Genomic DNA, 15,659 nt, shown 5'->3' on the forward strand with positions numbered 1-15,659 from the left:
TAAGCAGAAGAAGGGATGGATACAATGAACGTGAGGATGATAGATAGAACAGAGAAATAGGGTGTTAGAGCCCGTATGGAGCGAAGAGATTACATTAAAAATCACAAGAACAATATGTAAATCATCATCATCATCATCATCATAAATGGCGCTACAACTCTTCGTGAGTCTTTGCCGCGTTTACTACCGCCTTCCATGTTTGTCGGTCCTGTGCCAGTAATTCCCATTGTCGCACTCCCATTTTCTCTAGATCTTCTTTGACTGCATCTTTCCACCTTTTTCTAGGCCGCCCTACAGACCTTCTTCCCTCTGGCCTTTCCCAGAACACATTGTTTACAAGGCGATTGTCGTTATTGCGTATCACATGCCCTGCCCATCTGAGTCTATTGGCCTTTATATATCTGACTAGATTTTCTTTTCCGAATAGACACTCTAGCTCGTTACTGTATCTGCCCCTTCATTCGTTTGTCACGCTGTCTCTGCAAGGGCCATATATCATTCGAAGAATTTTACGCTCCCACACCAGCAATTTATTTATTTCTCTTTTTGTTAGCGTCCATGTTTCGCTTCCATACGCGACTGCTGGTCGTATTATGGTCTTATATATCAGGATTTTTGTTTATCGTGAAAGAAGTTTTCACTGCATTAGATGTTGCATTGCAAAGAAAGATCTGTTTTCTGCCATTATTCTCGTTTCAACTTCTCGCTCTAATTTGTTGTCATTTGTGATTGTTGCTCCTAGATATTTAAATTCTTTAACCACTTCGTGATTAGTTGTAATCATTTATAGTAATGTTTTGCCTTATTCGCCATCGTTTTTGTTTTGAGACGACCATGTATTTTGTTTTGTCTTCATTTATTTTTAGACCGATGTTTAATGCAGCTTCTTCAAAGTTCGAGAAAATATCCTTAATTTCTAATGTTGATTGTGCTACTACGTCTACGTTATCGGCGAGACGAGTATGATTTTTGCTCCCCGAGCAGTTATGTCTGGTTTGATTTTTGGATATATTTTTCGCATGACATATTCTAAGGCCAGGTCAAATAACAATGGGGACAACGAATCTCCCTGTCTCAGTCCAGAATTTACGCAGAAAGCATTTGATATTTTTCCCCCTATTCTAACTTGTGCAAAAGAGTTACTTACACACATTTGTGTTACCGCAGCTAGTTTCTTGGGTACGCCGAGCTCGATCATTGCCTTCCATAATGTTGCACGATTAATTGAATCATAAGCCTGTTTGAAGGCTATAAAAATCTGATGCACGTCGTGATTATATTCCCAATACTTTTTAAGCATTTGTCTTATTGTAAATATTTGATTAATAGTCGATCTGCCAGGCCTGAAACCACACTGGTAGTCACCAACTATTTCTTCGGCGTATGGTACTAATCTTTTTAATAATATCGAAGCCAATATTTTATATGCAGTGTTGATTAGTGAGATTCCTCTGTAATTTATGCATGATTCTTTTTTTCCTTTCTTGTGTATTGGTACAATAATACTACCACACCATTCTTTAGACATTATTTCTTGTTGCCAGGCCATTTCTATTAATTGATGGATTTTACTTATGAGTTCATGACCGCCTGTTTTAATTAGCTCGGCATCAATATTGTCCAGACCAGGGGATTTATCGTTTTTAAGCATTTTTATGGCATGCGTAATTTCTTTCATGCTTGGTGAAGATATTTCTAATTCGACCGTTTGATACTCATGTTCTCCGTTGTTTCCACCATTTTCAGTGTTTTCATCAGTGAAATTTTGGATATTCAGGAGCTCTTCAAAATATTCAGCCCATCTTTCTATTATTTTGTTTTCGGCAGCCAGCATTTCTCCATTTTTATCTGCTACGAAGTTGGGTGTGCTTATGTACGAGCCTCTCTTATGTTGTCGTACTTCTCTGTAGAAATTTTTATTTTAATTTCCTCTGTGTTCTCTTTCTACTTTTTCATGGTTATAATGTATTACTTACATATAACAACATGTAAATGCATACAGAAAATATAAAACAAAAAATTTGACTTTTTTAAGAGAAAAATTATAACAAAGGTCTTTAGATAAATTATCAAAAAATGAAATATAGATATTCATATATAACCATGGATTTAACTAGCTGTTTATTTGATATTGGATTGTTACGTTGATTTAATTTTGGCTGTCTTATTTTGCATTTATGAAATACCTCGTATATAGGTGTAATAAAAAAATATTTACCATGTACTTGCAGAATAATTGGCTCGCTTATTTCCGTCCTTTCTTCTCCCTTAATTATATTAGTTACTTTGCAGCGATATTCACCTTGGAAATCGTATGTCACATTACTTATATATAATTTAGCATCTCTTCCCCTTTCAATAATACTATCTGAAGGAGTTGGCCTTTTCTGAATCCACTGATACGTTGGAGGTGGGTTCCCTTCTCCCAAACACTCGAAACTAGCCGATGAAAACAGTGTAGCAGTTTTTACTCGTTCTCGTCCAATGCTGATAATTTTGGGAGGATCTGCAATAAAAAATGAGATAAGTATTGATTGATAAAGCTGCATTGATACCCTAAAATGTGTGTAAATAAAAAATATTCCTAAAGTTTTTACAGATAGTAGGTAAAAGCAATAATTTCTTATTGCTTTATTTTATATTATAATAAAAAGATTTTGATCTGCATCGTAAATCGTAGATCACACATCGATGTTAGGTAGCAATAAAAAAAATGCAATTATTAGAATGGTATAAGTATAAGATAAAATACTGCAATCTGTGTGGATGTTGTCTCTCGCCCATCAGACGCGTCCCCAGGTGGTGGATAGGGGAACGCCCTAACCAGTCCTCGGACTGCCGGGTAGGTGGGAAATAAAATATCACCCGTGAACCAAACCAGACTGGTATGGCAACCCAACAGAGTCCCTGGCCCTCCAGGTTGGGGGTTTGGCTAGAGGCTAACAACCTTTTCCTGTAAAAATCATATGTTACGGAACCTCAAGAACTATTAGCCGGACGGAACTTACGACGACACTGCAAACGAAAAATGGAATTAAGATTAGGAACATGGAACAACCGAACCCTGTACCGAGCTGGAGCACTCGCATCTCTATTAGACATAGTGAACATGTACAGAGTAGATGTTTTGGCACTGCAGGAAATGCGATGGACGGGAACAGGCATTCTTGACAAGAGAACCCACTCCATATATTACAGCTGCAATGAAAACCAACACATAGATGGAGTGGGATTTATAGTAAACTAAGAAACAAAAGTCCTAGTTATTGATTTTAAAGCATACAGTCAAAGAATGTACTATTTAAGCTTAAAAGGTAAATTCTTTAATTACAGTTTAATTAATGCACATGCACCGACTAACGACAAACTAGAAGACATTAAAGAACAGTTTTTCGAAGACCTAGAACAAGCCTACAGAAGATGCCCCAGAAATAACATCAATATAGTGCTAGGTGATATGAATGAAAGAAAAGGACGAGAGCGAGTTTTAGTGCGGACTATAGGAAGGCATAGCCTACACAACATAGCACCTATTTTGAACACAAGAATATACACAAGGTAACCTGGACCTCCCCTGATGGAAGAACAACTAGTCAGATTGATCACATCTTAATAGATTAAAGACACAAAACGGACATAACAAACTGCAGAAGTTATAGAGGCGCAAACATAGACTCAGACCATTGTTTAGTAATCTCAACACTAAGGGCTAGAATTTCAAACTCTAACAAAGAAAAAGAAATAGATAGAAAGAAATGGAATGTACACAAGCTGAGAAATGCAACTGTTGCAAAGCAGTACTGGGAAAATATTACCAATAGGTTAAGGAATCAAAGTCTAGGCGAAGAAGACCAGAGAGACATCTACATCTAGACTCCTACTGGAACAGGATAAAGAAAGATATTGAGTCAGCAGCACAAGATGAAATAGGAACAGAATTTTGTACCAGAAAAAATCACTGGTTTGACGATGAATGCAAAGATGCAACACAGAAAAAAAATGCAGCTTATGCAAAAATGCTTACCCGCCGAACTAGAACAGGTATAGAGAATTACCAGACAAAGAGAAGAGAAGAAAAGAAAATACACAGAATGAAGAAACGAAACCACTTAAAAAAGGAACTTCAATATATAGAAAACCTCAACAGAGAGAAAGAATTCAGAACATTTTATAAGAAAGTTAACATCAACAGAAAAGAATTCAAGGCAAATACAAATCAATGTAGAAGTTTAAATGGCGATCTATTAACAACAAGAACAGACGTACTAAACCGATGGACGGAATATTTTAACCAGAAACTTAATATAGAGGAAGAAGAAGAAAACCCGGAAGACGAAAGCTGTGAGGTAAGCGGAGCAGACGAGAGGGAGGAGGATCCACCAACGATCCTGTAAGTTAAAGACGCTGTAAACAATCTAGCCAGAAACAAATCACCCGGAATAGATAATCTCCCAGCGGAATTATATAAAGAAGGTGGCCACGATATCATAATAGCGCTAGAGCAGCTTATAAAAGAAATATGGATACAGAAGTCCCTTTCCAATGATTGGAATATTGGAATACTTTGCACCATACACAAAAAGGGAGATATCTTTGAATGCTCTAACCATCGAGGAATTACGCTCCTAAATGCAGCGTATAAAATATTCTCCAATATAATATGCCATCGTCTGGCACCATATGCAGAGAGAATAATAGAATACCAGGCTGGTTTCAGAGATGGTAAATCAACAATTTATCAGATTTCAACCCTGAGACAAATTCTAGAGAAAACACTAAAATACGGTATAGACACGCACCACATATATATAGACTACAAGGCAGCCTACGACTCTGTAAATAAAAGAGAATTGTTTAGAGCAATGATAGACGTAGGAGTACCAAATCAGTTGGTAAGTCTAACCAAACTAACCCTTGAAAAAGTTGAATGCAAAGTACGAATCCAGGGGGAACTGTTTGAACCTTTTAAAACAAATAACGGGCTACGTCAGAGAGACCCACTCTCCTGTATACTATTCAATCTAGCTCTGCAAAAAGTAATACGTACATCACACATCACAACTACTGGTTTAATATATAACAAATCTGTGCAAATCCTAGCATATGCTGATGATATCAATATTGTTGGGAGAACGGAAAACGCAGCACGAGAGGCGTACGTAGCACTAAAGGAAGCGGCTAAAAAAATGGGTTTAATAATAAACACCAATAAAACAAAATACATGAAAATAGGTACGCAACCACAAATACTATGGCCACTTGTTATAGAAAACGACGTCATCGAAGCAGTTAACGAATTTGTATACCTGGGAACGCTCGTCAATACTGAAAATGAATATTTTGGGCTTAATCTCCTTTTTAAATCTACAGTTATATCAAGAAATACAAAAGTAAAACTCTACAAAACAATAATACGCCCAGTCCTAACATATGGTTCAGAAACCTGGACTTTAACAAAAAGCAATAAAAACATGTTAGGATGTTTCGAAAGAAAAATACTAAGGCAAATCTATGGAGCGGTAAATGAAAATGGTGTCTGGAGAAGACGATACAACTTCAAACCCTATAGAATATACCAGGAACCAGATATCGTAAAACACATTAAGATAGAACATCTGAGAAGGGTAGGCCATGTAATGCGGATGGAGCAAACCGACCCAGCTAGAAAAACGCTCCTTGATAGACCTATTGGTCAAAGAAGAAGAGGAAGACCCAGAGGAAGATTCCTAGATAACATAGATCAAGATATGAGAAATATGGAAATACGTGCTTGGCGGAGGAAGGCGATGGCTAGGGACGACTGAAAAAAAATTCTTGGGGAGGCTAGGACCCACACAGGGTAGTAAAGCCAAAATAATGATGATGAAAATACTGTAACATGTTTGAAAAAAAAAACAGTATTACATTGCAGCATTTAAATTAGCTTTAAGAAGCGATGAAATCATACTCTAAAATTACTTGAACAAATCATATTAAAACTTTTACAAGTCAAATTATAAACACTACTTTGTATTTTAAATCTATCAAAGGTGGTTATAAAAATTGTTATGACAATTAATAACTGACATCCAACAAAGGCAATTTAGTTCTTTGTCCTGTGAATTTTTCTGCAAAATATGATTTCTTAGCCTAGGTAAATTTACCTTTTTTTGAATTATCGCATTGGCTGCAATGAATACAGTAAACACATATCTTATTCTCTCCATATAACAGATAGCTCCTATCAAATTTTTACTAATTTCGAATTAAAAGCAAGTTTATTGAACCAGTGATAAAGCAGAATCAGTAAAAATAGCTTTACACAATACCTATAGCACAGGGTTTTAAATGGGGTAATGATTCTGTTAGCGTCACTAGCCTATCCTACTTAATTCTAACTCTCACCTCCAAGTAATGAACCCCGGTAACCTTAGCAACTCTGTGGAAGATTGTTCTAACTGACCCTAATGGGAAGCAGAGAGTCAGGAGCAAAAGCTCTTAAATTTATAACACAAGAACTGAATTAAATGGTTAAAATAAAAGCCAATGTAATACCGACTCAAGAGATATGATAGACGGGTTTAGGAATTATCGAGAAAAAAGACTACAATATATACTCTACCCAAAATGAGTTAGTGGTTTTTTAGTAAGTAAAAAAGCAAAGCAATTAGTCCTTAACCTTAATCCCATAAACAACAGAATATGTTATCTACGTCTTAAAGAAAGATTCTTTAACTACAGCTTACTTAGAATCTATTAGAAGCAAAGGAAGGCGACGAAAAAGATGAATTTTACGACACTTTATGCAAATAATGTGATCGATGCCCACGTTATGACGTGAAAATAATTGCTGGGGACCTTAATGCAAAAATTGGCAAAGAGCAAATTTTCCAGCCAACTACAGGATGTGAGAGCTTACATAAAGAGTCAGATGGTAACGGGTTGAGACTAATAAACTTTGCATGCACCAAAAACATGATAGTAGGAGAAACAAGATTTCCCTAGAATATGATACAAAAAGGAACATGGAAATCCCGTGACATCAAAACCGTTAACCTAATAGATCACATCCCAATAGATACAAGGCATCATTCCGATCTCATGGACATCAGAAGCTACCAAAATCCAAACGTAGATAGTGAGTACTTCCTTACAATTACAAAAATAAGAGGAAGAATACCAAACCTAAAGAAGGAAAAACATATAAAACAAGTCAGAATTAATGTTGATAATCTGCGCATTGAAAACGTTCTAAAAGAGTATAGAAGATAAATGAATGGGCAAACTTGGAGGAATTGTGGATAAAATGTAGAAAAATAATCCCTGAGGAGGCAACGGAAATATTAGGGAAAACCAAACCAATTGAACAAAATAAATGGTTTGAAAAGGAGTGCCAAGAAGCAACAGATAACAAAATAAAGCATACCCAAAGATAAATTAAGCTGAATATACAAGACCAGCAAAAGGAGGAATAGCGAATCCTAAGACTAGAAGAAAAAAAAATAATACAAAAGAAAAAAAGAACAATTTAAGAAAAAGCAGAGAAAGCATAGAATGGCTAAGAAATCAAAACAAAACTCGAAAGTTCTAAAAAAATCTAAACAAAATAAGCAAAGAGGTTAAGCCAAGAATAAAAAGCTGTAAGGCTGAAGAAGGAGATATCCTTATCCTTAGAAGTAATATGGTCTCAATCTTAAACAGATGGGTTCAATTTTTCTATGCAAAATTTATTAATAATGTTAATAATAATAGTGGCCATCAAAGTCATATAGGGCTCGATAACATGGAAAAAGTCCCACCAGAGCTCAATCCTTTTGATACCGTAGGTGTCTGGTATGATTGAATTTTCCCCTCAGAGGGAGTGTGAGCCCTATGGCTAAATCTGGATTAACATCATATCTAAGAAGCAGATAACACCCTAGCAGATCAAAATTATTAAAATCTATTCACCCAAACGAAAGAATACCTACCATTGAAGAGGTGGCCCATGCCAATAAAAAGCTTAAAAATAATAAATCATTAGGACTGATCAAATCTTCAGTGAGCTCTACAAGGATTGTGTCGACGCCCTGCTATAGACACTGCATACACTTTTACTTTTTGTCGGGCAAAATGAGACCAGGCTCTGTAAATGGCTTTAAGTCGTAATATGTCCGTTAAACACACAATGCGAACAGGACCAGTGTGACAACTATGAAGGTTTAACCCCGATAACAACTTCTTACAAAATACTAACAAATATTCTCTACAAAAGTTTCCACAGTGGGCATAGTTTGAAAATACAGACCAAGTGCACTCCAAAAAATTCAGCAATTAACCAGATTCATTAAATAATACAAATGCTCGAACAAAACAATAGAATTTATCTTTAAAATCCATCACCTGGTCGTCGACTTTAAGGCCGCATACGACAGTGTCAAGAGAACAGTACTATACCAATCAATCGTGAGTTTAGTATACTAGCAAAACTTATCCGATTAACGAAAATGACAGTGTCTAATTAGTCTAATGCCAGTGTTGGAACACAGGGAGAGAATTCTCTATTAGTTGAGATAAAGGATGGACTAAGACAAGAGTATACCCTGGCTTGTCTCCTATTTACCATTGCCTTGGAAGAGGCAGTCACAGACACACGAATTAGAGACGGCTGTACTGTTTTCAAAAGATTAATACAAATACCCCTGTACGGGCTCAATTCAACTTAACTCAACCCGTTGAAACTATTGCACATGCGACACAATACGTATGATTTAAAAATTTAAATTTCCTCCCATTTAAAAATTTTCGCCACAAAATAAAAAATATTAGAGGATTTTTACAATTTTTTTAAAAGTAAAATTTCTCTATTTGACTTTATTTCTCTAATAAATATATTATTATTATTGTTAAGAATTGCCAATTCGCAGAAAGTATAAAAACTCTTTTAGAGTTTTGCGATTGTTCAAAAGGTAATAACCGAAATCCCTCTGAAAGACTAATCCCGTTAAGAGTGCTAAAACAGTTTGCAGTTCTGAAGTAGTTTAGCAGCAGGAAGCTGTTTATTATTGGCAAAACTTTATTGTCGTCGTAAAAGAATAATAATGGTGTTAGAAGCCAAGGAAATATAAATCCGACTACGTTTATGTTTGATTAAATTTGTGCGATATTTATTCAGGAGTTTACAAGTACATTTCGTGCACAAAAGTGGTTTTTATAATTTGGGTTTGACTAGACGTGCTACAGTATTCAATGTTTTACTTTTTTGTATAATAAAATTTAATCTATATATCAATAATAGATGAAGATATAATTTTGCATAATAACAGTAATAGATGAAGATAATACAAAATCACATAATAAAAAACGTCGAGTAACTGAATGTCTTTCAAGAAATCAATTAGGTTAAAGCCTTGATCGGGTTAGTTTAAATGTGTTTAATATTTAACTTAAATATGTATTTCGCATACCAAAGACACTCGATAAGGATGTATTTTGCGGTAAATACACTTAAATATTTGGCAGCTGGACTTGATCTCGGGCTTTATAAAATAGTCATGTGTGAATCGAGTATGTCCAATTCTTAATCTTTGGATGACTGCTTTTTCTTTTCTAGAGACTTTTGAAAGTTGGAAGGGGATATACTTTAGATTGTCTTCCAGTGGATTTACCAGGTGTCATACTGTTATTGCTTAAACATTTGCTTTTGGTCATTGCAGATTTAAATATGTTGGGCTTTTGAGTATTGACCGTTTACGCCAAAAGCTTGTTTGCCTGCTAGATCTGCTTTTTTTATTACTATATACCGATATACCAATATGGGATATACTATATACCGATATACTATATACCGATATGGGATGATAACCAGATGATAGTGACATTTACACCTTGAGAAGCGAGTATACCGTAAGTTCTATCGATTTATTAAACTAAGGAATGCTGAGCGTGTCCATCTACGGATAAGGAGTCTGTCAAAATAAACTTGGTCTAGAAGTTAAATTAAAAATTTGCAACCTACTTCAAGAATAATGGCGTAGTGCTTTCTGTTTGAAGGTTGTAATGGGATGATTATGGACCAAAAACTAAATCGAGATTAGTTTCATATATATTAACGACAGTATTGTTGTTTATTCTAGTTAAAAACTTACATTGGTTTGAATTACGTAGCAGTTTTCATCAACAAACGCTTTTGATGCTTTCATCCATGATCGAATTAAAGAGCATGGGGCTCAATGAATCCCCTTGTCTTATTCCTCTGCCTATTTCTATAGGTTCTGTAAGTTTATTTGTTCATCTATTCTGACTTCTATTTTGTGGTTTTGGTAGATGTTTTCGATAGTTTTTATAATATTTAGGGGAGCTTTTCTATTATACAAAAGATGGATTACATCTTTGAGTTTGAGTCTTACTCTGTCAAACGCTTTCTTTAGGTCTATCAGACAGAAATGTTGGTCTTTTATACTCTCTATAGTGATTTCTGAGTAATTTGTTTTATTGCATCTGTACACGATCTTCCACTACGAAAACTCTGTTGTTCATCTGCTAAACTTATCCTTTCATTTATTAGCACTTGCAAAATTTTAGTTGTAAGTTTATACCTCTGCAGTTTTCTGGCTGTTTTTTATCTTGTTTTTTGAATAGTAGAATTAGTTCGCTCGTTCTCCATTCTTCCGGTATTTTGTCGTGTTTTATAATTTTATTAATTAATGTTGTTAATTGTTCTGTCATTCCTGGTCCACAATAGTGCAGTAGCTCGTTTGGTATCCCGTCTTTACCTGCTGCTTTTTATATATACCTTAAACGAGTAAATATTTTTACTTCTAAAAATTAATTTTGTGCTGCAAATATTGTAGAACTAGCTGGTTCAATATTTATTATATAGATGTGGCACATAGAAGAATATGTGACAAAAGTATCCTTTTATAACAGATAAGAGAAAGCGAACAATCATGAACGCGTCAGAAAAAGATAAAACAAGACAACTTCACTTGAAATCAACTTTTTACCCAAACATAATATATAAAGCTTTGTATAAAGCCTCAATAAACCATTACATTCCTTCGAGCAAACATTTTTTTCCCTAACTTAGAGTAACGGCAGAATGCCTCAAAGGATTTACCCATCGGAGAAAATAACGAAATAGTTCTAGCTCAACAAAAAAGTTTAACATTGTAAATCAAGTCTAATTGAAATTGCAAAATAGGCAAAGCTGTTACGGGCGCGGGATTGACGCTACTATGTAGAGCGGACCTAGTTTGAAAACTCGCTGCATAAAAGATACACATACACCTATGTCACTAAAATTTACATCGGAGCTTCGAGTAAAACATTTCGCTTCCCGATTCTCTCGGTTTTTAGATAAAGGGTGCACTTTTGAAACGCTCCAACGTAAAGCCATTAACCTAAGTAGGGAGATGAATGTAGATTTGTTGAATAAAAATAAAGATCAGGGCAATCCAATTACTTGGTACTGCACTTCTGGGAATTCACCCTTTTACATTTTGTTATATTTTCGAGAGACTGATTTATTGATTAAGATATTGAGAAACACTTTAGTTTTCGAAAAACGAAAGACGGATGAAATGTGAAAGAAATTAAGGAGTATAGGGGAAACAATATTAGTTTTTACAAAAGTTATTGATCGAAGTATTGTAAGTGGATAATTCAGCAAACGTATAGTTATTTGATAAGAATTTTTAATAAATTGTTATCATCTGAATGAAATTATTACATATCACGTATACGTGTTTCTTATACGATAAATACATTATTAAAATTGTTCCAGCTATCATAGTTTTTTCAGTTCAGTTGAATAAAAGATGTAATTATGTATAGAAAAAAAATTTTCACGTTTTTACAGCGCTCTCCGATTTTAAAATTAAAATGAAATTTGAACAAAGAATAGAGGTATAACATCCCTTACATGCAGTGAGATTTGTTATATTGAATATTAATAAAGCATTAAAATTGCCCAAATATACAGTGTGCGTCTAAATTATAGCCCTACTGAACTATTTTCTGAATCATAACAAAAATGAATAAACTTTTGGGTAAGTGTACTAAGGTATCTGTAAATTAATTTATGATAGTAAAAAATGTCAAATACGCCATTTGAAATCTCTGGTGTGACTGAAGGTATATATTCAATTTAAGAAAGGTAAAAAATAAATTAAAAGTAAGACTCACAATTTGCCAAGGTGTTTATTTGGCGATTAGTTTCGGAGCACAATATTTACGTAAATTCGATAAGTACTTAGCCTCACCGCCCGATGGCGCCACTACCTCAATAAAAATCTTCTATCATGTAAGACATTCTTGTAGACCGATAATTTCAAAATGTCAGCTGAATTGGACTCATAATTTTGTTTTGACCACGTGTGAAAGCGGGCGTGTCCACGATTTTTTGAAAAAATGAAGAAGAGCAATATCGGTCAGTGACACGCACACAAATAGGATTAAGGAAAAAAGGAAAGAATTGTTGCCCAGGTATTTAATAGTCCCGAAGCCACAAGGAAGTCCACAAAAAAATGTGTTTTCTGATTAAATAACGTAAATTCATATTGATATTTTTATACTTTTCATTAAACCGTTTAACGTAAATTTACCTTATATAGCAAATATAGAAGGGACCCGTCAGGCCTTCTATATACCGCTCCGCGGACTAGGCCCTTAAGGCAGATCGAATGAAAGATCTACTCGCGAAATCCGAGCACTGAGGTCATGTGCGGCAAACATGGGCTTGGTGGCCGGACCCCTCTCGGGTGCTCAGCGGGCGAGGAGAACAAAATTTATTTTGCCAAATTGGCGGCTGAGTGACCGAGCACTCACTCTTTTCCGGACATAGAGTCATCAGCTCAGGTCGGAACACACGCTCTTTTTTCTTTTTTTTTTTGAGGACTCAAGTCCCGACGTAAAGTAGAGTAAAATCAATAGAGTCAGTAAAGTAAATAGGGAGAAAAGCCTAGATGTGGCTACCCCTACAGTTAGGTGGCATAACCACATTCACTAAAAACCGAGGATGTCCTATTACCCAGGGCATCTTAAGTAAATTTCAGATCATAAGCCTCCTCACGTAAGTCACACGATGAGGAGGGGTGGTGGAAAAGCCTGTACCACTTCGACTAGCGAAGTGTGACCGGTTTCCCTGCCCCTAGGTACACATGTTCCTAGGGGCAGGGTTAATCACTGCGTGTGTGTGTATCGGTCAGTGATTCGATTTATGTTTTTGGAAGGAAAATTTGGAAGGTGACTCTTCTCCTTCGATGGAAACCGTACAAATTGATATAACGAGTTTGAACGTGGACGCACGTCGGTTTTTGATGAGCCACGCCTCGGTACCCCGAAAATGGATACCTACGACGGAGGATAACGGGACAAAAATCCACGATCTTGTATTGGCAGACCACCCATTGAAGGTGAGCGAGATAGCTGAAAAAGTAAGCATCTTAAAAGACCGCCTATGTTATATCTTGTATGAAATTTGGAGCACGAGAAAGCTGTCCGCGCGGTGGGTGTCGCGTTTGCGCACCGGACAACAAGCGCAACCGTGAGACAACTTTAGAGCAGTGTTTGATTGATTATGTTTAAGCGTATGGGTCCACTGGTATATATCAGAGACCAAGAAACAGTCGAATCGGTGGATGGCACTCGGCGAACGTGCTCCGAAGAAGCGAAGACTGTCCTATCAAACGGAAAGGTGATTTGAGGAAGGTGATCTGGAGAAATGCAAAACACTCACAGCGCCCTACTACTCCGAATTATTCGGCCGATTTGATGCCAAATTGTAGAAAAAACGACCCCATTTGGCGAAGAAAAAATTGCTCTTTTACCTTGACAATTTACCGCCTTATACTTCCATGGCAAAATTGGTCAAATTGGGCTACGAACTGTTGCTCCATCCACTGTATACTCCAGATTTGACCCCGTGCAACTTGTTTCCAAATTTAAAAGGAATACTCTCTATACAAAAATTTAAGTCGAATGAGGACATCATCGTTGCCACGAAAGCCCTCTTTGCAGACCTCGAGAAAACGTATTTTCAGACGGGTTAAAGAAGTTGGAGCATTGTTGTGTCAAGTCTATCGAGCCAAAAGGAGACTATGTTGAAAAATAAATTTTTACTTTTCCACAATTTTTGTTTTTCTTTTCTAGGCTAAGTACTTATCGAACCGCACTAATATATCCTATCAACAGGGTGATACATAAAAATAAACTAAGAATAAAACAGTATAAAAAATTAATTAAATTAAAATAATACAGTTTTATATGAAAAAATGTAAATTAAATATTAGGTTTATATGGTATTAAGCCACAGTTGTTTATAATGCAAATTATATTTTAGACTAACTAATGTTTGACGTTTTTCACTCCAGAAATTGTTTTAAAAAACATTATTTTTACGTAGTTGGCTAAATAGCTAAGTGCTAAAGCCACAAAAAAAAACATTATTTTAAAATTATGCGAAAATGCATAACCAACAAAATGTTGTTTGTAGGTTATGTTGTTAAAATATGACTGTTGACTTACTTAACGTTTGTCTTGTAGGCAACATGATGCTTGTGGTTAAAAAAATTTAAAGGTATTATTTTTATCCTCAGAATATCAAATTCTGACTGTTTTGTGTACTTTTTTTATCATAATATATTTGTGTAAAGTACGTTAACGTCATGGATATAATATACTAATGATGGAGCCTATGAATAAATACTTGCGTCCAAAGTAGCTAGTAAAAATGGCCGATTTTGTTTCCGGAATGTCAGTAGTGTACGAAAAAATTCTTTTGTTGCATATATATGAACAGTATTTATTTATTTTTGTTGTTATTTACATTGAGATAAAAGATATAATGACATGTAACATTTTTAAATTAAAAAAAATTATTTTGATAAAAAAATATTAAAAATTTAACGAATATATTCATTTACCAAAAAGAATACATTACATTGTTTACTTTGCACGTAATGTTACCTGTTCGTAAACACTAAAATATCGGAAAATAATTAATCACCTGTCAAATTCACGTCGGACATTGTAGCTAGTAATGTGAAGTCAGTATGTATTGTGTGTAGATTGTAGATGGTATGTCTCTGACTTGTTATTAATCCGCTGTTGTTGGTATGTTCTTTTTATTATTTTCTTCTTTTAAAATAATCAACCAAAGCCTGCTACGTTCTGCTGATGGGTTTGTTACCTCTTGTCAAATTTGCAAACTATTCACATTTGTACGTAAATGAAATCAGAGAGATTGAAACAAAATTATCTTAACCACTGATATAAACTATAATTGTAAATATACTAGTACCTTTACAGTCAAATTTTAAAAAGTAATGGTTTTAGTGAGAATTATGAATGTTTTTAGAGAGACTATCGAAAACCTTCTCCTCCTAGCAGTAATTAAAATTTACTTAGCCGTAATGCTTGTTTTTAATTGGTACAATCACAGTCAAGTTTATTCCACTAAAATATGACATTTTGACATTATTTTATGATTTCTAATAAGAAAAACTTTTTAAATTCTTCATTTAGCTTATCACAAAAAACTCTATTTCTTCTTTTTCATAAGAGGCACCGTTTTTATGCAAAAAAAAATATGATTTCTGGCATACGACTGTCATGGCTGGCTCTGACGTAGTCTAATCTAGAGGTCCAATTTTCGATCAGTTTTGTCAATATTTGTCGCCGTATATCGGCAACACCGCGGC

General features: G+C 35.1%; 1 protein-coding gene across 1 annotated transcript in view; it reads right to left on the reverse strand.

Moving 5' to 3' along the window:
• LOC140431542 (kin of IRRE-like protein 2) overlaps positions 1-15,659 on the reverse strand; it is a 1,293,538-nt gene that overhangs the window by 290,211 nt on the left and 987,668 nt on the right. The window contains exon 6 of the mRNA XM_072519445.1: positions 2,219-2,506. Within this exon, the coding sequence (XP_072375546.1) occupies positions 2,219-2,506 (288 nt within the window). The remainder of the gene's footprint in view (positions 1-2,218; positions 2,507-15,659) is intronic.

This window comes from Diabrotica undecimpunctata, chromosome 1, assembly GCF_040954645.1.
Source record: "Diabrotica undecimpunctata isolate CICGRU chromosome 1, icDiaUnde3, whole genome shotgun sequence".
Classification (NCBI taxonomy): Eukaryota; Metazoa; Arthropoda; class Insecta; order Coleoptera; family Chrysomelidae; genus Diabrotica; species Diabrotica undecimpunctata.